Source organism: Centrocercus urophasianus, unplaced genomic scaffold (genome assembly GCF_019232065.1).
Source record: "Centrocercus urophasianus isolate 14NV4802_14NV808 unplaced genomic scaffold, USGS_Curo_1.0 seq_19, whole genome shotgun sequence".
NCBI lineage: Eukaryota > Metazoa > Chordata > Aves > Galliformes > Phasianidae > Centrocercus > Centrocercus urophasianus.
In genome coordinates this window covers 3,943,371-3,965,232 of record NW_024884744.1, presented here as the reverse complement: position 1 = coordinate 3,965,232, position 21,862 = coordinate 3,943,371, and the positions used below count along the sequence as shown (strand labels likewise).

Below are 21,862 nucleotides of genomic sequence, written 5' to 3'. Positions count from 1 at the left end.
ACTGTGACTTTGAATCCAGAACCCCAAAATGCCAAATCAGAGGGTGGCCTTTGTGAAGTCAGTGGGGCTGAACGAAACAACCTCCGTGGGTCTTCATTTGCAAAGATTCTTAGGAAAGGGTTCTTCTATAACAGGGAGATACCAGAACCTGATATTCAATAGCCCTTTAATTGCAGAATGTGGACTGTAAAAGAGTGAGAGATGGAAAGGCCTGGCTGACCTCTGCTGTCTCTGGGAGTGAATGGTGGTAGCTTTGGGCTGACAGTGGAGGGAGTGGGGGCTGCAGTCAGGAGGAAGCTGCCAACCCCTGGGACCTCAGGGGTGACCAGAATGAGGGGAAAGAACCAAAGGTCAGGAAGGTGTGGGGAGAGCCATGCTAAGCTTTGTGGTCTCATTGGAGCCTTGTACAGCAGCGTTTCTTTTTTGTTCTTTCAGCGGTAAGGAGTGAGCATCCTGTGGGGCGATGGGAGCGTGTGATCCCAGCTCAGCCTTGGGTCATGTGGGAGTTAGGGGGAGGATCTGAGTGGAAAGTGCACTTCTGAAGCACACAACCCTGTAAACACACTGATTTGTGCCAAAGCTCCTTGGAGGGTGTGGGCAGAGCACTCAGTAAACAGTGCAAGGATAAGTGAGGCTGGTGTTAGCATGGAAGTGTGATGCCCTGCCCAGCACCAGGCCTCCCCTCCGAGGTGGGCAGCAGAGTGGCTCCTGATCTCTTGGGCGCCCAGACCCTGCGTTGGACATCAGCTGTGTGGTAATGGGCTCAGCTCAGCAGTGTGGATGTATGTGGGGAGGGCATGGAGGAGTCGGGCTCTCTGGCGGTCTCATGTTGGCTGGTAAGCTCAGACACGGCTGCCTCAGGCAGAGCAGGGCAGGAGGGCAGTTTGCTGGGGGTCTTGCAGCACTCTGTGAGGCTGGGATTTGTCCCGAAGCTTCTTGCTGGGGCTTTCTCAAATAGCAGCATCACACACAGAACCGACTTTCATCACAGACTGCAGGACGCTGCCCTTTTTACAAAAGGGAAAGAGACCTGTCTTTATGAACATTACTTCTAGTTGTTCATATTCTCTGTGATGCCACATCAGGGCCACGTTTTTTCCTTCTTTTTTCCATCTGTATGTCCATAATTCAGTTATTCTGATAACTACAATTCTTTTCATAGCAGGACCCATTTTTACTGTTGCACACCCCCTGGCACAACAGAACTGGGTCCATGGCAACGTTGTTAGGCTGCCATGGCGATGCAGTAACTGTTTGCTTTGTTTTCAGGCACGTCATGTCTGTTCCTCCAGATCTTCATCAGCAGTATTTGCAGACTTGCCAAAACCTGAGCCAACCTGAAAATCACTTTGTTGCTCGTGTGCTTCAAGAAGCTGATAAAAGTGATAATATGTAAGAAAAGAACAATCAGCATGTTTCAGATACTTCTGAACTCCTTAAACAAGATGGTAGGACAAGAATTGGAGCAGTGGGAAAGTTTGTGGAGTTTCAGGCTTGAACACAAATTGCACTTAACATTTACTGCAGAAGTTCTGGTTTGACTCATCCTGACATCATCTTGGCAAGTCTGTAACTGTATATCCCTCCTGGGCAGCTTTACAAGCAATAAAATCAAAAAAGTGAAAAATGGGAAGAATGGTAACTTTACATCCCTTAGAGAAGCCCAACTCACTATTCAGCCATCCTAACTCCCTTCCTGATTTCTCGCTCCCGTTTAAAAAGGCTCAGCTGCATCCAGTTAGCTTCCAGCTGATAGTGCTTTCCTGAACTGTCTGTGAGTCCTGGCAAGGTGCTGACCACAAAAATTGCTTCTCCTTTTGTGATCAGATAGACCTTTCTCTCAGGGATGCACCTGGGGTTGGAGTTGATTGTCTTTTGGAGAGAGAACACAGGAGAAGACAAGGTTGGGCAGTAGTTTGGGTTAGCTGTTCTGCCTTTGGGGCAGGATAGAACAGGTAAAGGAAAGAAGGAACAGATGAGGTTACCTCGGGATAGTCTTCTTTATTTTCATCTCTGCTTTTCTTGTCTTTCTGCTTCCTGCTCTCTGTGCACTTGTGGTCGTGTAGCTGTGCAGTATCTTCAGAGTAACAAGATGGATAACTGACCACATGCAGGCACACCGGGGAGGGTGAATAGGAATGCATCTCTTAACCTGAAGAAAGAATTCTTTTTACTAATATTTTCTTTCTTATGTGGTTACACTTTTCTGTTACAGCAGACAGACAAAAGGGATCACGTTAAAAATAGCTGGAAATAATCACTTAGTGCCTGTGCAGAGAGTGACAGATGGAGATGTTCAAGTTCTTGCCTCTGTCTTACGCCGTGCTGTATTTGTCACTGGTAAGTATCCTTACATGTCTGATGTCAGTGCTCATATTGTGCTGGTTTATCACCAGGCAGCAAATATCACACACAAAAAAATAGAAGAAATATAAAAGAAAACACAAGCAATCTCCATTTCAGTTTAGCTCATCTTTATTTCTTTTTGTTTACAGATAAGTTAAATGTAGGTATGCACCTCTTGCATTATTCTCAATCTTTTTCAGGTTTGGATCTGAGATATAATGATTTGACTGATGTTGGAGTAAGGCACGTGGCAACGTTCCTCCAGGTGCCAAAATGTTTCTATTACAGAAGTGTGGTTTATTTGGCTATGGTAATATTTCTGTGGTGTATTGGAGACCAAGACTGTATTGGTTTGGCAGAATACCATTAATTTGACTTTTGCAACCAAATCTCTCCTGTTAGGATCTCAGATTGTGGTCTTTGAATTTCTGATAGTATAAGATGTATTAGTATGTCTGAAAAAAGAGCAAGACAGTAAGCCAGGAGTTTTTAAGCTAACATTCAGTTCAATGAAGGATGTAATGGTAGCGTGGATTGTGCCAGGGCCTTTGTTTTATGTATTTTATCCCTTCTCAGCCTTTCTGTGAGTCTAAACTTACTAAACTTTAATGCTGCCTTTTTACAATTGTAAGCACTGGCACGTGGATCAAAAACAGTGACTGTAAATTCAGCATCTGTGCATTCACAAAATACCTGCAGGTCTGTATCTGAGCTTCACCTGCCTGGTTTGATCCCCTGGGCTCCTAGGTGGCTCTCATAGGACTGTGAGGATTTACTCATCTGATGTACTTGAGCATTCTTTATTTTCCACATCAGGGGCTGCCTGTAATGTGGTGCAGGACAGAGGTTGTAAGTGCATGTATAGCATGTCTCCTTTTTGAAAAGTGCAGGGTGCAATAGAAGCAATTCTCATTGCTTTCTGCTTTATTTCTTCTGAAGGAAAACTCAACTCTGCGATACCTTAACCTGATGTTTAACGATATTGGCACGAGTGGAGCTGAGCTGATAGCAAATGCTCTCCATGTGAGTATTCATCTAGGAGATTTAGACAGTGGCATCTTGCTTGATATTTTCTGCTTCTGATGAGCAGCACGAGCTGTCCTGCCAACATAAAGCTGGCTGAAAGAGCCCTCTGTCCTCTGCTGCTCAGCTCTTTGCTGTAACACAGCGACTGCTTGTTTTCCCAAGGCAGACTTCAGAAATCAGATTTCACACAAGAGAAAGTAGCCCTGTGCTGCCGTTAGTACTTAATTATCACAACTGTGTGATAATTTTCTGTGTGAAAAGCGTTGTTGTGCTGTAGGGTGTAGAATGTCATCAAGGTTTTCCTTGGGTTATGAGTTTTTAGAATTGGGTGTGAAATTTGCCTGTACCTTAATGTCAACAAATGTCTTGATTCTAGATGCCTGAGATGGGTTTTCAAAGCTTTGCCTCACAGCAGCATGAAAATGTCTGTTATTTTTAACATGGTTTCCCAAGGAAACGAGGCTAGCATGTAAGGTTTGTTTTGTCTATGAAGTGAGACTCATGTGGGCTCTTCCTTCCTTCTTCGTGGTCTTTGAACTAATCTTCTAATCTCAACTAAATTTGAGAGGCCTGGAATGCTGAGACTGTGTGATAGGACTGTGCATTGCCAGTTAATGCAGAAATACCTGCCTGGGTTGTTTTCAGCTGCTTAGTGCTATCTCTTGGGCACAGTTTTTCTGGAGGGACCTTTTGTCTGTGTGTGACAATGAGCAGGATCCACAGGAAAAAGGACAGTGATATTTTTATTAAGAGAATTGAAAGAAAATGATTTTACCTTTTTCTTTTGATTTTGTTCCAGAGCAATGAAACTCTTCTGCATTTGAGATTGACTGGAAACAAAATAGGCAATAAGGGTGGAATGTACTTTGCTTCAATGCTACAAGTTAATTGCACCTTAGAGAAGTTAGATCTTGGAGACTGTGATGTGGTGAGTGAATCAGTAGAATCATCAGCAATGAAATAATTATTTCAGGAGTATCACAAAGGTGCTGCAGTGCTTGATTATGAGAAAATGTCATCTGTTGCCATTGGTTTTGCATTTTATGATGGCTGGAGGTAACACATTACATAAAATTGTAGTGTGTGCTTGGAAAGGCATGTTGTATAAAACACTGAGGTCATAACCAGTGATACATTGCAGCCACTGCCCTTGGGAATTCAGGTGCTTGGCTTTCATGTGCTCCAGCATTGTTTCTTCTGTTCCCATTATTTATGTGTGTATATATATATACACATATATTTTTAAGTGACTATATGAAATATATAGTAAATATATGTATATTTGTGTGTGCATGCAAATCCTGTCTGAGTGATGCTGCAGAAAGGTGGTGTTCTCCTTCTGAAGTGTGCAGTACTATGAAACTTGCAAGTTATCCTCCTCACCGTTCTGTTGCTCATGTTGGAGCTCAGCTCGTTGATGCCATAGGTGTGGCAGTGCTGAGCTGAGCAGAAAGGCCCCCAGCTCGATTTGAGATAACTTGCTGCCTCCTGGAGTTGAGTGCTGGCAGTCCCCTGAACTTCAAGGGGAAATAGAGAATAGAAACTGGCACAAGGAGTAAATTTGACTGTAACATAACAGCTGTGACTGTCGCCTGGAGGCAGGGAGAGATCTGGGGGTCAGATGAAGATGTTATTATATAATATTTGTTTTGTGGAATTACAGAACTTTCTCCCAAACTGGAAGGGGGAAATACCTTCCAGAAACTGGGGAGGATGTTACCAGTACATGAACAAGGGAAGTGTTGCCCAAGAGTAACTTACCTGGATGCTTCATCTCTGTATGATTGGTAGAGAGTTAACAGTTCTGTTTTAAAATGAAATGTCTTTCAATGTAGACAAGGCTAATCAGAAAAAAACATAAACAAAAGTTAGTGAGCAAAATGAGGAAATTGAGAAATCCCAAACTGGCCTGAATTCTAGGCTGACTGTTCTGTACCATGTTAATTCACATGTAGTGTGCATTTACCTAGTGGAGAAGTGTTAGATGAGACTTGTACTGAAGATTGCAGGGAACACTCCCAAGTTGATTTTTCTTCTCAAATCAGGAAAACCAAAGTAAGGATCAATGAAACGGACAAGTATCTCTTGGAGATCCATCACATTTGCTTTCTTTTTTTTTTCTGAGTTGCTGGATTTTCTAGCTGTTTGTAGTTCTTAGTCTCATTGCACTGCTGTTCTACAAGAAATTTGCATTGGTGCCAGCAGGCACTTGCTGGCTGCACTTGTATTTCTCCAAGGTACAGGAGGCAGAAGTAATACTGTTTCCAGCCAGAGCCTGCCTAGTGGTTCTGATCTTCTGACAATCCATTCCAAGAAGTCATGGTAATACGAGAGCTTGACCTGTTCACCGGACAGGTTTATCTACAAGACTTGTCTGTTTTCATTTGCAGGGTACACAGTGTCTAATAGCAATAGCATCAGTCCTGACTCAGAACAAAGCAGTCAAAGCAATAAACCTCAATCGTCCATTGCTGTACAGCCAGGAGGTAAGGAAATAGACTGCAGTGCCAGCTCAGGCAAAGAGAGGAGCACAAGCAAAGTCACTACTGATAAGTTTATGGACATCTGGGCTACTCTGGGTTTTCTTGAAGTGATAATTGGTTGTGGGAATACTTTATTTTTTTCCTGATCCCAAGTTTTATGCAGCCTCGGGCTGCCCTTGTTTAACTGGAAAGTTAATTTTGTTTTATTTTTCTTGGTAGGTATGCATTTATGAAGCAGTGGGCAAAGGGAGATGGCTGGGTATTACTGAACCAAATATTCATTTTGCTGCCAGCGCTTTGGAGAGTTTTGTGCATCATTCAGCAAAGTGAGGGACAAAAGCTGTTTAGCAGAAACTCAGGGAAGGACAAAAGACTGCTTTTTATCTGAGCAGAGCATGGGCGATTGCCAGAGGCTGCAGCCTAAAGAAAGGCACACTTAACAATATCCCTTATTCACAGTGCCATGGTTTTGTTTCACTATGTGGACTTGTAGCTTGAATTTAACAAGTGAATGAGCCTCATCAATGTAAAACCTATGATGTGTTTTCTATCCAAAACAAAGACACAAGAGCTTCCAAAACAGTCGAGCACTGAAGAGAGATCAGTGAGGCAGTGTTTGCTGTAGGCAGCACCCTGGCACTGGGTATGTACATGCACCAGAGCTTCTGCCTTGCAGGCATGCAGCTCCTGTGCCTCGTTGCTCCTGCTGTTTCACCAGCGTCAGCAGTTTTCAGGTGCATATTCTATTTTCCCAATTGCATGATAATACAATAAATTGTTGTGAAATTTAAAGTAGATCTTCCCATATCCCAGAGATGTTTTCAACAGTTCAAACAGCTGAGAGCTTCTTCTCTACTGAGACAGGGGTCTGATCTACCTATCTGCAGTTTTACAAGGCCATTTACATCACTGGTATTGAAAATAAGGGCCTAGGCTGTATCTGGGGGAAACTTTCTCTTTGCCATTGCTGTCATTTGCTGAGGCCTGTGGCTTATTCCATTATTGACTCAAAGATCTCATGCAGTTATTTTGTAATAAACAAAACCTCAAAGTAGATGTACAGTGTCTTATGGTGACGGCACATTTCTCTTCTTAGCAGTGTCTCTTTTCATAAAGTAAGTGGCATGACAAAATACTTCTAATGTTGGTGAAAGCTGATCCAGCTACAGTTTTGTTAAAGCAATGACTGGGAAGGAAATAAGATAAGTCATTCAAGCATTGATGCTCCTGATATTTACAGGGATGTACAGTACTGCAAATCTGCAAATACTTCTGTTATTTTTCACTTTTTTTGGTTGTAATAGTGCATCACTGCCTGGCTATTTTCAATACAAAGCTGTAACATACAAATAGACCACCACTGACAACCAGGGTTAGCTGTTGTACGTGTCTTTTACTGAAGCAAGACTACATCTTATCCTAAAGTATAGTTCAATAAAAATGAGTGTTTACTTGTAGGAAGAGACCACAGTCCACATAGCTTTGATGCTGAAAAATAATTCTTCTCTTGTGGAACTACATCTGTGCAAGCACGAAATTAAAAGATTTGGTGTAGAGCGACTGTGTGAGGCGTTGTATGAAAACTGCAGCCTGAGATACCTTGATCTTAGCTGGTAAGAGTTAGTACAGGACCTAACCCTGACTGACATTAGATGCTCATTTTCTTAGTATCTCTTTTATAAATATATATATGCATATCTCTTTTTCAGTAATAAAGTAACTCGTGAGGATGTGAAATTTTTGGGAGAACTACTGAAACAGAACCAAACTCTGGAAATCCTAGATCTTAATTCAAACCGAATAGAAGATGATGGAGCTATCTACTTGAGTGAAGCTTTGGCTTTGTACAACAGGACTCTTAAGGCGTTTGTATTTCAGTAACTTCCTCAGGGATTGCAGACAAAAAACACTCCAAATCTAAGAAACTCAGACTCTGCCGTGGCTGAACTGATGTGAAAATTGTGCTTTGACATTAGCAGTCAAAACAGAAAACACACAAAGCTCCAAACTTCTTGGTTCAGCTGAGGAAAAAAAAAGAGTGACAGTATGGAATTCATTTGCCTAGCCATAGGTGTGGGAGGGTGAGAGGGGAAGGGTGAGGGTGAAAGTTAAATTGGTTCTGCAATGGTTCTAAGCATCTTACCTGGGACTCATTTTTACATTCATTTCGAGGAGCAGGAGAGAGGCTATTAGATCTTTATTGTTCTTTATCCACCTTTAAAGCACAGGTCCCTGTGTTGCACAAGCATAAACAAACTAGGATCTGTACATCTTCAGAATTTTAAGCCAAGCAGATTCCATAGAAGGCTAAGGCTCTATATTTGTTGATTCTGATCTTCAACACTTAAGAAAATCCTCTGTTTAAGTTAGCTTCTGGGTGAACCCAAAAGAGCTGTAATCTGTCCATCAGTGTGCATTCTGTAGCACGCATTAAGCCGTGCACCAGCAGGAGGTATAAAGCTGATCAAAGGTGTTACCTGAAGCCATGAGTGTTAAGTAGCAGACTGAGGAGGTGGTGGCTGCTCGGTGCCTCTGAAAGCCTTCCAGGCTCACCAATATAAAAATAACTGCCGCACAATAAAGATCAAAGCTTAAGCTGGCCAGGCGCCAAGGCCTGGGCTTCAGAGCAGACAGAAGATGAGATGTGGCCACCACACAGTAAGCCACTGACACTGAACAACTGAACGGGGAGCAACCTGGCTGCGTGAGTCATGGCAGTGCCTTGAGACACAGTACAGTTCCAGAGTCCAACCTGCCTGTAGCAACCTGACAAATATTTTTAATAGGAATGGGCTTGATACAAATATCTTACTACATTATGACAAATAGAAGATTTCATTATACATACAGTTATAAAAAGTCTAACTGAGTAAAACCCTGAGTTTTAGCTAAGATATGGGAATGCAGTGGCTTAGCATGCTTGCGTAACTATTTTCTGTTTATTAGGTTGTCAGTAGTGAGCAACAATATAAGTGGCAAAGGGCTGGCAGCTCTCTCACAAGCAATGAAAATAAATGTGGAACTCTCCTACATTTATATTTGGGGGAACAACTTTGATGAAGCCGCCTGTACGGTGAGTACTGGACTGAAGTGACCAAGTGCTTGCCCACTGTGTTTTATCTTCTAGGCCCTTCCTTACAATCAAAGTGAAATACTGTATGGCAGCTTCTTGTTTCGTTCATTTCAGGCATTTTCAGAATTAATTCAGGCAGGCCGCTTGAAACCTGATTGCACAGATGTGGAACCGTACGAAGTGGACGGGCACGTTCACCTTGCAGAGCTCTCCCATGGCCTTAAAAAGCATTACTACTGGACACCAAGCTATGGGGAGGTGAAGAACGCTGCTGCTAATGCCAGTCTGGCAATTGCAGCTGTTTCAGAATATTTCTAAGGTAGGATCTTGGTGTGCTCACATAGTTTACCTGTCTTCTAGTACAACAGATATCAAGCACGCTGCTGGTTGTTTCTTCAGTGTCTTTACCCTGCGAGTCTAGAAATACTTCAAAATAGCATTAGAGATGAAATATCAAACCAATAAGTGTAAACTTTGTTTTTAAATAGTGGCCAATCTATTAAAAGCCTATTAATATGAAAGCATGTTTGTTTTGCTGTAGTCATTACTATTGTGCACGCATGTGCTTTGCTGTGCCATGGTTGGGTAGAGCTCCCTGGTTGCCAGGTGACAGATGAATGCATGTAAGTGATGTGCTGAGATGAGAACAACTTCCACTATGGTGTGACACACTACAAGTGACAGCAGGTATTCTTAGCAGCAATGCAGAATATAGCAGTCACTGACAAGAAGTGGTGTGAAGACTGAACATCAGTAGTGCATGAACTGAGCTTCCAGCAGCTGCACTGCTCAGCTGTATTTGGGAGCCCTTCTCAAGTCAGCAGTTACCAAGTGCTTATTTAAAGAGGATGCAGGGAGTGCATCAGAGCAGCAGCAGAGCCCATGGATCAGGTACTGTGACCATGGTGTCCTTTTCCCCTGGGCTGCTGCAGAGAAAGAGCTGCTGCTGCCCTTCCTGCAGCCAGGTTTCCCCACAGCAATTTCTACTGTCTCTCTGCGGGCTGAAGTGCAGCTAGGCAGACCGTGTTGATTAAAACAAACAGAAAGCTCAAACTTCCATTTAGGACTGCTGCTGAGCAGCAGATTTGCTTGAGAGCAAGTCAGATATGTGGTGGAACAAGATTCCTGTTAGAGTTAGGAGTCTGAGTAAGTCCATGTGTCACTACTAGGCTCTATATGCCATTACTGAGGAAAAAGAGAAAGCAAGCTTTTGTTGTTTATCCAAAAATATTTTATATTTTGTTCAACAAGTTTGATGAATTTAAGCAGTTAGCTGCAATAATGCAGGAACTTGAAGAGCGAACTCTTTACTTTTATCGGAACAGTATTTTGATTCACTTGCAGTATGTGGTTGTTATAAGGATAAATGGAATCTACTTTTGAAAATGCTAGCATGCTTTCTGAAATGTTTTTAACAACAGGGTGTTTGACCCACAGGAACGCTCTGCATTATTGACAAGAGCAGTAGAAATAGCTGGTGCTGCACCTTGCTTTGTAAGAAAGGGCAGCAGCATCACTCTTACTGAATTTTGTGTCAGTGGATGCAAGCTGAAGTAACTTGTTATGCAAAAAAAAAAGGAAAAAAAAAAAAAGGAGTATAGATTAAGGCCTATGCCAGAAACACTGCTTTCCTTTAAACTCTTAAAAGATGCATCCTTGTGTTCTTTTGAAGGAGAGAATTCACATAGCTGGGCCTTCTTGCCGTGCTATTCTAGTAGCTAAAAAAGCACAATCCTGTTCTGTAAATCATTTCTTCAGCTGCCTGAACTCAAAGCACCTTTCAGAAAGGCAGCATTTAGACCCCAGTGTAAAGGGAAGGAAAATGACTGATCCAGCAGGCCAGTGGTACAGTGCAGGTCCACAAAGCCCTGCTGAGTGCTCTGGCCTTTATACCACCTTCTGTCAGTTGAACTATTCAGTAAAAATAAGGTAGGCAAAATACAAATTTGGAGTTGAGTGACTATCATCTTCAGCAGAAACAGTGAACTTTCAAAGCAGTCTAAGTAAACAAACAAAACCAAACCTCCAATCCTCAAACCTTACCAGCAGGAAAATAAAAGTACTAACATAAGAGTGTTTATATTAAACTGCATCTAGAAACAAAGTGTTTAATTTCGTTGAACTGATCCAAAATATCTTTTATCAGGCAAATCAGGTGTTTCTTACTGCCAAGGAAGTGTGGTAAACCTTGTTGCATGCAGTGTCCTGCAGTGTGTGCTGTCCTGTGCTTCCTGACAGGGTGCTGTGGTGGTGATGTTAGACTGCTTCCCTCCTCCTTTTGTTGTTACCCCTTGCAGTTCTAAACAGCAGACACGAGGTGAGGGAAAAGTACAAAACAAGTTTATTAAAGTCTAACATAAAACACTTCAGGCTAAATATGTACAACTCCCTGCCCAGGAGATTATAAAATTGAGAGTTGAGCTATATACAAATAACAGAGGAAAGGCTGTATATACATGAAAGATACTTCAAAAATAATTTAACCCAAAAATCAGTCATTAACCTTAACTCTGCTGCAAGGCTTATCGACATCCTCTCCGAAATCACAGCCCTGAAATCCTAGATGAGGGATTTGTCTGTACTTGGCAACTTTTCTTAAGCCATATGTTTCAAGAAAACTTTCATGCTGTGCCTACAGATAGGCACCAATTCAGATAAATGCCACACAAGGAGTGATTCTAACATAAGTATTTGAAACGGCCGATTCAGACATTTATAGTTGCAAATAATCTGTTCAGGTAGAACTGAAATGCTACTGAAACAATGATGTTTCTCGGATAAATTAAGTCATTTTCTGTAAATTACCAATGATGGACTGAAATTCTCTTTCATTTTGCAGGTAGGTCTCAAGAATGAGAAGAATCCCTACAAAAATTCCAAGTTTCCCCCATTCATCTCTGAAGGAACTTACCAATATCGTTAATCACCACGTACCTCCAAAATGAACTCCTTAAGCCTAAGAATGAATGTGCAGCTGACTTCCATGCATCTATGGGCACAAGGTACCGTACAGAGCTGCTTCTTCAGGCCCTGGAGCACCCAGCCTGAACACTCCTACAAATTCAATATATATCTCTTTCTATATATATTTAAAATCTATATTCTATTAAATGAATACCGTTGATAGAGATCATACCTCAGCAGCTGAGATATCTGCACAAAAGATGAGGGTAAGAATCGAGGTTCTCAGATGAGGACTGAAGAGTGCAGTTCACTAAATTATTGCTCTAAGTCAAAATTACGACCTGTGTATTCTACTAAGAAAGGCTAAAAGTGTTGTTTTGTAAAAAATAATGATTATTTTCTTGTCTATAAAGAAAACTAAATGACTACGAAAGAAAGTGGTACTGTTATAAGCATCTAAACAAATCCTGTATAAATCTAAGTACTGTTTTAAAAAGCCTGAAAATCTAAGAATACAGCAATAGCTATTATTGTAGAAATATAAAAACAGTCCAAACAAACACTGTTATGGAATGCATTTTCTAAGTAGGAATGTAGTTACTTCTTCCTAGAGCAAAACAGCTCTTGTCCTTTATTCTGAATTTTACATTAATCCTCAGATAACAATAGTGTATCATTAGTTTATCTTCCAGAGTTGGTTAAACATGAAATTTATCGAGCATACAGTGCTGCACTTTGTCAATACTCATGGCTAAGTCTATGCCTATGCCAAGACTCTTCCTCTGTTTTCAGAAAGTGAAAGTAAAGAGGAATCTTAGAGCAAGGTACAGCGTTCACTTTGTTAAATGGAGTCAGGATTCTGCTCTTTGTGGTTCTTGAATGCTAGTTGGCTACAGAATCATTCAGCTCCTAATCAACAACAGCAACTTGGAAGAAGAAAAAGCCATGGGAGAAGCAGTAGTAGGGAACTGCCAAACAAAATCTGAGAACTTCATCTATTGCCCTGTGCCAGCCTTATGAAGGGCATCAGCTGTACGTAAATGGTGCAGGATGGATAAGCAAAGAAATTAAATGTCAAGAAGTATGGCAGTAATTAGCAAACAAAGTGAAAAATGCCTGCATTCAACTGTTCCTGGGCCACTCCATGCTGCCTGTGGTAGATTTTATCATTAAATTGGCCATATCTTATGACTTAAAACATGATCAAGAAGCAGAGTTCTAACCGTGCCCCATACCAAGATGACCAACACAAAGAAATGAAAGATCTGTTACTTCCCAAGTACAAATGTGGAGGAAAAAAATCTGTAGTCATGCTCAGGAGTCAAGGGACCATCTGCAGAGCATTTAAATGAAATCCTCCAAGAACTTTTTCACAAGGCTGTTTAATTAAGGGGCAGATTAATTTTTACTCCATGTAGAACACAGTTAGTTAAGAGGTATCTCCTATGCCCTTCTATTTATCAATGTCTGGACACAAGGCATCAGTGGGAATAAAATGCTAGCACCAAAGAAATAACCAACAAGTGATATCTTTAAACGTATTTGTGGCACAGTCATAAGACTGCTTCCTTACTATTTGATGATTACTTAGGTAACATTTATACCATGTTAATGGCACAAACTGGCAAAATGGAGCATAAAAAAAGGTACTCCTACTCTTAACCAGTGTCTTTAATGATCCTACAGAGAACCTAAAAATGCTTTGTTAAAAAAAAATATAAATTGCTAATAGTAAAATATACCTTTGCAAGAGTCTTGCTAGATACCAATTACAGTTACTGTGGATATGCAACACGAAAGGTAAATGAATACATAAATACTTCATTTGAAACAAATCCCTGCTTGGGAGAATGTTAATCTGCCCTGTTGTATTCTTCCTCAATGCCCCCTCAATAGCAGTCATGCAGTATTTTCACAGTGAAGGGCTGCATTTGTTTCTTCTTTTGTACCTACTGACCAGCACCACAAGAAGCACAAAAATGATCATTATGAAGCTATGGATCACACATCACAGTTCAGTCAATGCATCTTTTCACCTCATCTACAACACCCATGTTCTAGCTCTTCTGGTGAGCAAATGCTGCTGCTTGTGCCAAATTTGGGACATTTCAGACATATGAAAAAAAAATCTTGGACAAGTTACAACACTAGATTCACTTCAAAAACGAGTGACTTCTTGGAAAGAATACACAGTAGTACCTATGCCATTAGAACTCTCTGGGTTATCATGCTAAAGAAACTCTCCTTTACTTGCCCCATCAGGGACATAAACACAAAGCTTTCTGTCCCTCTGGTCAGACTTCAGCTGAAGATGGACTGCTTCTCACAGACAGCAGTAATTCTTTGAGAGGACCTTGACTGAGCACTGGCCTACCTGCCATCACGTACCATTACAGGACCTCAGGATGCTCTTTAGCACATTCAGATTATGACTTTCCCTTAAAAACAAACAAACAAACAGCACGTTGCCTAGGACCACATCCTAGCAGCTTTTGAAGATCCCCAAGCAAGGGGACTCCAGCAACCTCTCCTGGCTACCTGCTCCAGTGCTCAGGTGATACTGTCACACACCAGATGGACAGAAACATAACAGGAGATCTCCAAAATGCATTAGAGTATTTAACAGAGAATACTTAAGGCAGGCATTGCTGGAAAACACGTAACTCCTGGAAGTGTTAATTGCAAACAGAAGGTTGATTGTACATTAGCACAATGCAACAGTGACAAAAAAAAACCAAAAAAAAAGACAGCATAGTACAATGGAAACAGCTTACAACTGCCTTTACAGAAAGGAAAAAAAAACCCAAGAAAATTCAAGAAGTGACTGCTTGATTGATTACGTTCATCTTTACCAAAGGTATGCGAGTTCTCTGCTGGATTTCTTTGCTGGCTCTACAGTGTCAGTATAATTGCTGCAAGAAAATGAACTGAGGTTCTGAATATCCAGTCACAGCAGATCTCAGTAATGTTTCTGATGATGGGGACTGACTGCCTGCCACAGGAAGAAGCATCTGATGGTCTTCAGTACCAATGGGAAGAGGAAGCGGCAAAGACATCTCAGAGGGTTTCACATCTACAGACTCTGATAAAGGACTCTTCTGACTCTGAAGGGATTCTTGATCATTGAAAGAATTATCAAGTGTATTGCAATCAGGGGGAGTTTCAGATCCTGGCAAAAAAAAAAAATTCCCAATCATTTATTTTCCCCAGCAATTAGCATATGGAACAAGTTAGCAAATGATGCAGGAATTGTTATTAGCAAGAGCTAAGGAGGACTTGTTTCCAGAGAGCATGAGCAACTGCTATTAGAAGTCTTGCTACAGATGGCAAAACTCTACAAGAGAAAGAAGTGTCCTTACATGGAGGAATAAAAATGAACAGACAAATTTGTTGATGTTGATGACATGATGATGACTGTTGATGACAAGTCAATAGTTGATGCTGCTTCTGAACCTTTCTTTACACAAGGAACTTACCTGTGTGAACTTTTGTTTTGTGCTTCTTAAGGTTTTTTATATCTGTGTAAGAATTTCCACACAGTTCACAAATGAATGGTCTTTCACCTGAAAAAAAGTTCGACAGAATAATCTTAAAAGTGAAAGAAGACGCAGTTGCTGACACAGGATAATGGGTTTCTAAGTTGTATTTTAAAAATGCATCATCATAACTGCAAGCTGTTTTGTCTGTGCCATTATTCAGAATAAGATTGTTTCCAGAACAGTAGATTAAAACAAAAAAAGCCTCAATGCTCAAGGTAAAGCCCTTACATCAACACTTACACTGTTACATGCAGACATGTGTCTGAAATAGGCAATTAAAAAAGTCACAGACATTTTCTTTAAATTACTTTCATGCTGAAATACATACATTAAGAAATTACTACTCTTAAGTGCAACACAATATGGTATTTTTTATAGGCAAAAGGGAAGAAGTAGAATCTTATTTATTGTGCAGGAAGCAGCCTGTCTGGAAACTGACCTGTATGGGACCGAAAATGTTTATTGAGTTCTCCAGAGGAAATAAAACTCTTTCCACAGATGCCACAGATATATGGCTTCTCTCCTAAAGTAAACACAAGGAGTTTGTTATTTCAACATATAAACCAGAATATACAGTATAAAGAACAAATTAAAATGAAACAGATAATATCCAATGGGAGAAAGAGCTCCCTAAACCAGAGTCAAAGAGAAAGAACACGAGAAAAGAACTGGTTGAGAACACGAGAGGTGACCCCCAGCTCCTCCCAATGCTGACTTCCTCCTCATTACCCATCCCCAACCCCTCTGCAGCAGCCATCTCCTGCCAGGCCTGGTTGGGTATCTCCATGCAAGGTCTCCCCTTACCTGTGTGTTTTCGGGAATGGGTGATGAGAGAACTTGAGACAGCAAAGGCTTTTCCACAGGTGTCACACACGTAAGGCTTCTCCCCGGTGTGGCGACGCACGTGGTAGGTGAGCGTGCTGGCCTGAGCAAAGCGCTGACCGCAGCGATCGCACACGTAGGGCTTCTCACCACTGTGCTTCCTGGGAACAAACAGACATCAGGGGTCTGCTGGCACAAAGGGAACTCACCCTCACTGCTCAGTGATTTTCCTCAAGTTTCTTCTGCTTTCTCCTCACAGTGGTGTTCTGTGAACTAAAACACCTCATCAACTGGGAGCTGATTTTGAGTCCGCAGTTTCTCACTGAGGGAAATTCACTGGGAATGAGGGCATCAATGATTCCTTCTTCATTCCTTCTTCCTCCTTACTTCATAGAATGATAGAATGGCCTGGGTTGCAAAGGACCACAGTGCTCATCCAGTTCCAACCCCCTGCTGTGTGCAGGTCACCAACCAGCAGACCAGGCTGCCCAGAGCCACATCCAGCCTGGCCTTGAATGCCTGCAGGGATGGGGCATCCACAGCCTCCTTGGGCAACCTGTGCCAGTGCCTCACCACCCTCTGGCTGAAAAACTTCCTCCTAAAGACAGGACAATGACCTCCTAACAAGGAAACATAATTTGTACTCCTGCCAAAAATGCAAAAGCTCCATTCAGGCTGCAGTCAGCAGAGAGACTCACTTTGTACCACGTCCTATCAAGATCCTCTTTCCTCTACGAGTACTACAGACAATTAAAAACAAAACAAAACAGCCACCATTGCCATAAGGATACCAGTACATACACTGTAACATTCATAAATTCATAAAATGTGTAAATCAAAACCCTAATGAGTGACTACACAGATACACAATTTATTACACAGGGTGAAGCAAGACCCAAGATAAAACATGCAGAAATGACCAAGTTATGTGAACACGTGACTCCTGCTAACACCAGAGTTAATCATTCTAAAATGATAAAAGTTTAAATAAATGTATGGATAAACACCTTCAGGATCTCACTTCTGCCTACCTGGCATGAATCTTCAGATTGCTTGAAGTTGCAAACTGCAGATTGCACACATCACATTTGTATGGTTTCTCTTCTCCGTGATGCATCCGACTGTGGAACACCAACTGGCACTTCTGAGCAAAGCCTTTGTCACACAGCTCACATTTGTATGGCTTCTCTCCTAGCAAAGAACAAAACCTTTGTACTGTCTGCATTTACGTAAGAAAGCTTTCCAATCCATTACCTGACCAAAGCTCAAGTGTCTGTTCTAACTCTTCTTACAAATAACATCTTGTAACATCCTGTACCCGTCTGCTGAGGTGGGACGTGCCAGGAAAACAGCAGATAACACACTGTTTATGAACATACTAACATTTAAGAAGAATAGGTAATAGTTATTACCTCTTAATAAAGCCACTTCCTCCACATTATTTTGAGAGAGCTATTGCTACATTTTCAGGCTTTTTTGCTGGTTATATATCTATTCACTATTCTGAGTATTTGAGATGAACAACCTCTAAATCATGTGCTTGTTCTTGCCTGTAAAACAGCAAGCAGTCTTCAGTGATCTCAGAAATTCTTCAGTGTTCTCTCTAGTGTTCATGAATGTCTCACGAGTGTTTGCTGTAGAATGCCACATGCACTTCTTCAACTGCTTGGGATTTCTGACTGATCAGTACAGTCTCATCAAATGGACTGTGTGACTCAGATTCAGACAACAGCATAAAAGAGGCTGCCCCAGCAGTGCAAATTCAAACTAAGGACAATTATTAAGCATATTGTTCACATAAAAACTTCAAAAAAATCAAAGTTCTAGCATCTCACCTGCCATCTAGCAACCAGCACAGTGAGATCCCCTGCTTATACATGCAAAAATTCCAATAGCAGCACCTCAAAAGAGCAGCTAACATTCCTGCCAGAACACTGTCCTGGAATACTGCACCCAAGCTTCATCTTGCATATCAACTTTGGTTTGCCAATAGCTGGTAATATATGAAATCCTCTCTCTTGGTTACTGAATGAGCACAGTGTTCTTCTGCAGCTGTACCTCAACAACTCCTACTTCACCTCTTCTGCATCTTCTCTGCTTGCTGGAAAGCAGCTCCACTGCTGATCTCTGCTCACCGTTTTCCAAAAAAGAGCAAAAGTAAACAATTGTAATCTCTTTCACTGTTACCTCTGAGTTCTGAATGCCAGCTATAAAAGGAAGAAAGCTATGCAAACAGTGTCCCTCTGCTGCTCACTGGGTTAAGTACAGCAGCAAAAGCCGAAGCAGAACAGCTCTGCTGGATCAGACTAAAGAAAGAACTAAACCAGTATTAAGTCTTCCTTCTCTAGGGAATAACTTAGAAAAAACAAGCAAGGTTCTTTTTCCACCTTTGTAATCAAATATATGTCAGAATTCAAAAATAGCAAGAGAAATTCTGCTATCCGGTACCGTGAGCTTTTCATGCTCTACAGGCAATAGTTTCTGGTGCTCAATTCCATGTAATCACTTTACAGAGCTAAGGGCAGCCAGCCCTTCTGCATCTTTCCAGGAATCAAGATGCTCAGACTAAGCCAGTCTCTTTCAGATTTTTCAGAGTGGGAACTGTGATTTTGTACTGAAAAACTGAAACGCAAAGATCTTTTTAGTGCTGTATCCACATGCTGCTATTACACAACTCAGGAAGACAAAGCCCACAGCTTACCTGTGTGAGTTCTTACATGTGTTTTCAGCTGATTGCACTGTGTGAACGCCTTCCCACAGAGCTGGCACACATAAGGTTTCACTCCTTTGTGTATCCTCATGTGGCGACGGAGGCTGCTGGCTTCTGAGAAGACTTTTCCACACGTGTTGCACACTGGTTTTGCTTTGGAGTACTTCTGGTCAAGCTCTTCTGAACTTTCCAGCTGGTAAGCGTTCTTTTCGCTGGCTATGTTAGACATGCAGTGCTCCTTCAGTGCACAGCTTTGCTGAGGCTTTCCCTGTTTTTGTTTTGCTGCAATAGTCTGAACTAAAATATCCTGTGCTGCCAACGTTTCGTTTTCCACCACGGCTGCCAGCTGCAGTTCAGAGCTATCGCTGCCCTGGGCAGCCTGCTCTGTTATCTGTGCTGCCAGCTTATTTGCATCCAAAAACATTTCAATGGATGTGTTCTCAGTCACATCGTTCTGGTATTGTATTGATTTATTCTGCACGCTTTTTGGGGAGCTGAAATTCTTTTTTCGCTTTTTGGTTTGAGCAGATTTCTTTTCTAAAGCCGATTTCTTTGCTTGAGGTTGAACCAACTCTGCAGGAGGAATATCTGGCTTCTCCCGGTCATTGTAATCTCGCAGGGTCAGGAGGCAGGCCTGCTGGTTCATTTCAATGTTTCCAGTGATGCTGGATGTCTCTGTAGAAGAGGGATTAGCAATAAACGCAAAGTCTTCCATCTTTATTTTGCATTTGGTGACCACTTCTTCTACTTTGAGATAGTCAGCAGCCTGGTGAATTTCCTTAACATTCCAGCTGCAAGAAAACCAGACTTTGGTGACGATATTCTGGACAAAGCAAAAACTCCTTCTGTACCATTTCTGTTAAATGCAAACAGCAGAGCTAAGAAAAGCTATGCTGCTGGACAAAACAAGACAGCTGGCTTAGTATCTTGCATTATATTAGCACTGAGCTCTAAGTGAACCCTCCTGGTTTCACTCATGCACTCATCACAACACAACTGCAGAAGCTGTGGCGGCCACCTGAGGGTCACAATACAAAATGATGGGGACACGCTGTCAGACCTTGCTGTCGTTGTTTATCAAATAATTCTCCTGGGTGAGAACAGAGCTTTCACATCCCACTTCCTCCACAGACCTCAACTGCTCAGAATGAATCCAGAAACTCTCCTGCTGTAGCCCCACCAAGAATGCTGCACACTTCATAATTTGCAAGCCATAAATTGCCAACCTTAAGAGGTAGCTGCGTACATTGCTTTGCTAGTGTTAATAGTTGCAGCTAATCTTAAAGAAAAGCAAACACCCCGCACCTGTGCACTCAGCCATCAAATAGAAGTTTTCAGGTATCAATAACAAGGAAGATTATTATTAAAGTGCTCTTAGAACCAGGTGTTGCAAAAGGAGTTACACTTCTGGGATACACACTTGGATGCGGTCACACTTGAGAGATACTTTCCTTCCCTGTGAGAGCAGTATGCTACAAGAAATCCTCATTGCACACAAAGTAACACAACATGCACAAAATCAGCCAACGGAAAAAGCTTTTCCTGCACCTGGCTGCTTTGCCAAAAGGAACTTTGCTTTGGAACAACAGACCTCGTAAACTCTACCAAACAAAAACTCCACCAAACACCTCTTTAATCAGCGCTGACACTCATCTGCTCCTCAGGCTTCAGTCTCCTCCACTCACTGCAAAAATGGGCTCCTATAACCCGATGTCAGAAGGAACACAGCTGTCCCTCTGTCCTGCCGTACCCACATGAGGTTTCATCCTTCTGGAGCCAGACAGAAAGACTCAAATAGACTGAAACTATCAGCAAAATATCGGGGAACGTTTCTGTTGTGGCACTCACGTGCTGTTGTAAAGCATGCAAACAGCCCACCTCCAGTTGTCAGTGTGCATCTCGTCTGCTGTTATTTGTTCCTCCTGAACGCATTACAAGAACACGAAGCCCAGCGCTGCCTTAACAGCGCACTTCCCGATCGCCTTCCCCTTTTGGCAGCACGTATTACCTGTCAAGGTTTAAGTTTCCCGTATAAATGAATTCCAGGAGCTTTTGGAATCCATCAGCCTTCACTTGAGCCTGATCCAAAACGACGGTGCTGTCGGTCGCGTCTCTGTAGAAGGCGCCGAAGAACTCGCTGAAGGAGGCGAGCACGTTGCGGTGCGCCTTGAACTGGCACTCTCCGATGACCACAGTGCAATCGCAGAGGAAGCCGGCCTCGCGCTGCTTGTTCAGCCGCTCCAGGAGGTGCTCGCAGTGGTGGGAGTACTGCATGGCGAGAGCGAGCCGCGGCCTGCCCGTCCTGCCAGAGGAAAGCGACGGGTTTACCTGCGGGATTCCGCTTCCACCCCCTAACGGGGCGAATTAACGACTGCAAAGGGCTCGGCGTTCACGATGGCCGCGGCGCAGCGCTGATGCGGCGCCTCCGACGCGCGGCACGGTCCCGCACCCGCGGGAGCGCTGACCGCGGGGTCGATCCGCCGCCAGAGCCCAGGAGCCGCGGCAGCGGAGCCGTGCGAGCCCCCCACGCCCAGCCCCGCGACGGGCCTCCCGCACGCGGCGCCGTCCCGGCCCCGGCCGTCCGAGCGCCGTCCGCCCGCCCCGATCCCGCGGTTCCGCTGCGGGCGCGGAGCGGCGTCCCACGCACCTGCGGAGAAGCGGCGGAGCGGCGCCCCCGCCTCAGGCCGCCATGTTGCGGTGACGCCGCGCGCGCCGCTTCCGCCCAGGGACTTCCGGTGTGCCTCTCAGCCTGGATATCGCCGAGCGGGGGCGGCGGGGAGGAGCGGGGTCGGCGTGCCCGGCGGGGCCGGGCAGCGAGGAACGCTGCGGGAGGTCGGGAGGCGCGGACTGCGGCTTCTGTTGTGCCGAAGGGCGTGCCGCGACGCGCAGTCCCCGCAGCCTCTCGCGGTTGTGGCGGGCGCGCGGCTGTGGGTGCGGTAACGCTGAGAACCCGCAGCGT

General features: G+C 43.1%; 2 protein-coding genes across 4 annotated transcripts; one reads left to right on the top strand and one right to left on the bottom strand.

Moving 5' to 3' along the window:
- The first annotated feature begins 353 nt into the window (after positions 1–353).
- LRRC34 (leucine rich repeat containing 34) lies at positions 354–16,623 on the top strand. 2 transcript variants are annotated; one of them, XM_042820581.1, is made up of 11 exons: positions 354–1,392; positions 2,216–2,340; positions 2,547–2,611; positions 3,286–3,369; positions 4,172–4,300; positions 5,763–5,858; positions 7,314–7,468; positions 7,565–7,720; positions 8,802–8,928; positions 9,043–9,247; positions 11,768–16,623. In XM_042820581.1, exons 1-10 carry the CDS (start codon positions 1,214–1,216, stop codon positions 9,244–9,246), a joined length of 1,320 nt encoding a protein of 439 aa, XP_042676515.1. In that variant the 5' UTR covers positions 354–1,213; the 3' UTR covers position 9,247; positions 11,768–16,623. The 2 variants fall into 2 exon arrangements, with proteins under 2 accessions (XP_042676515.1, XP_042676514.1); XM_042820580.1 differs by having other exon boundaries at positions 2,547–2,656.
- On the bottom strand, positions 11,247–21,601 carry MYNN (myoneurin). 2 transcript variants are annotated; one of them, XM_042820573.1, is made up of 8 exons: positions 21,551–21,601; positions 20,912–21,205; positions 18,895–19,694; positions 17,225–17,384; positions 16,176–16,354; positions 15,811–15,894; positions 15,309–15,395; positions 11,247–15,001 (listed from the first exon to the last, which is right to left on the bottom strand). In XM_042820573.1, the coding sequence occupies exons 2-8, from the start codon at positions 21,175–21,177 to the stop codon at positions 14,733–14,735; spliced, it is 1,845 nt and encodes a 614-aa protein (XP_042676507.1). In that variant the 5' UTR covers positions 21,178–21,205; positions 21,551–21,601; the 3' UTR covers positions 11,247–14,732. The 2 variants fall into 2 exon arrangements, with proteins under 2 accessions (XP_042676507.1, XP_042676506.1); XM_042820572.1 differs by lacking the exon at positions 21,551–21,601 and having other exon boundaries at positions 20,912–21,275.
- Positions 21,602–21,862: the final 261 nt, after the last annotated feature.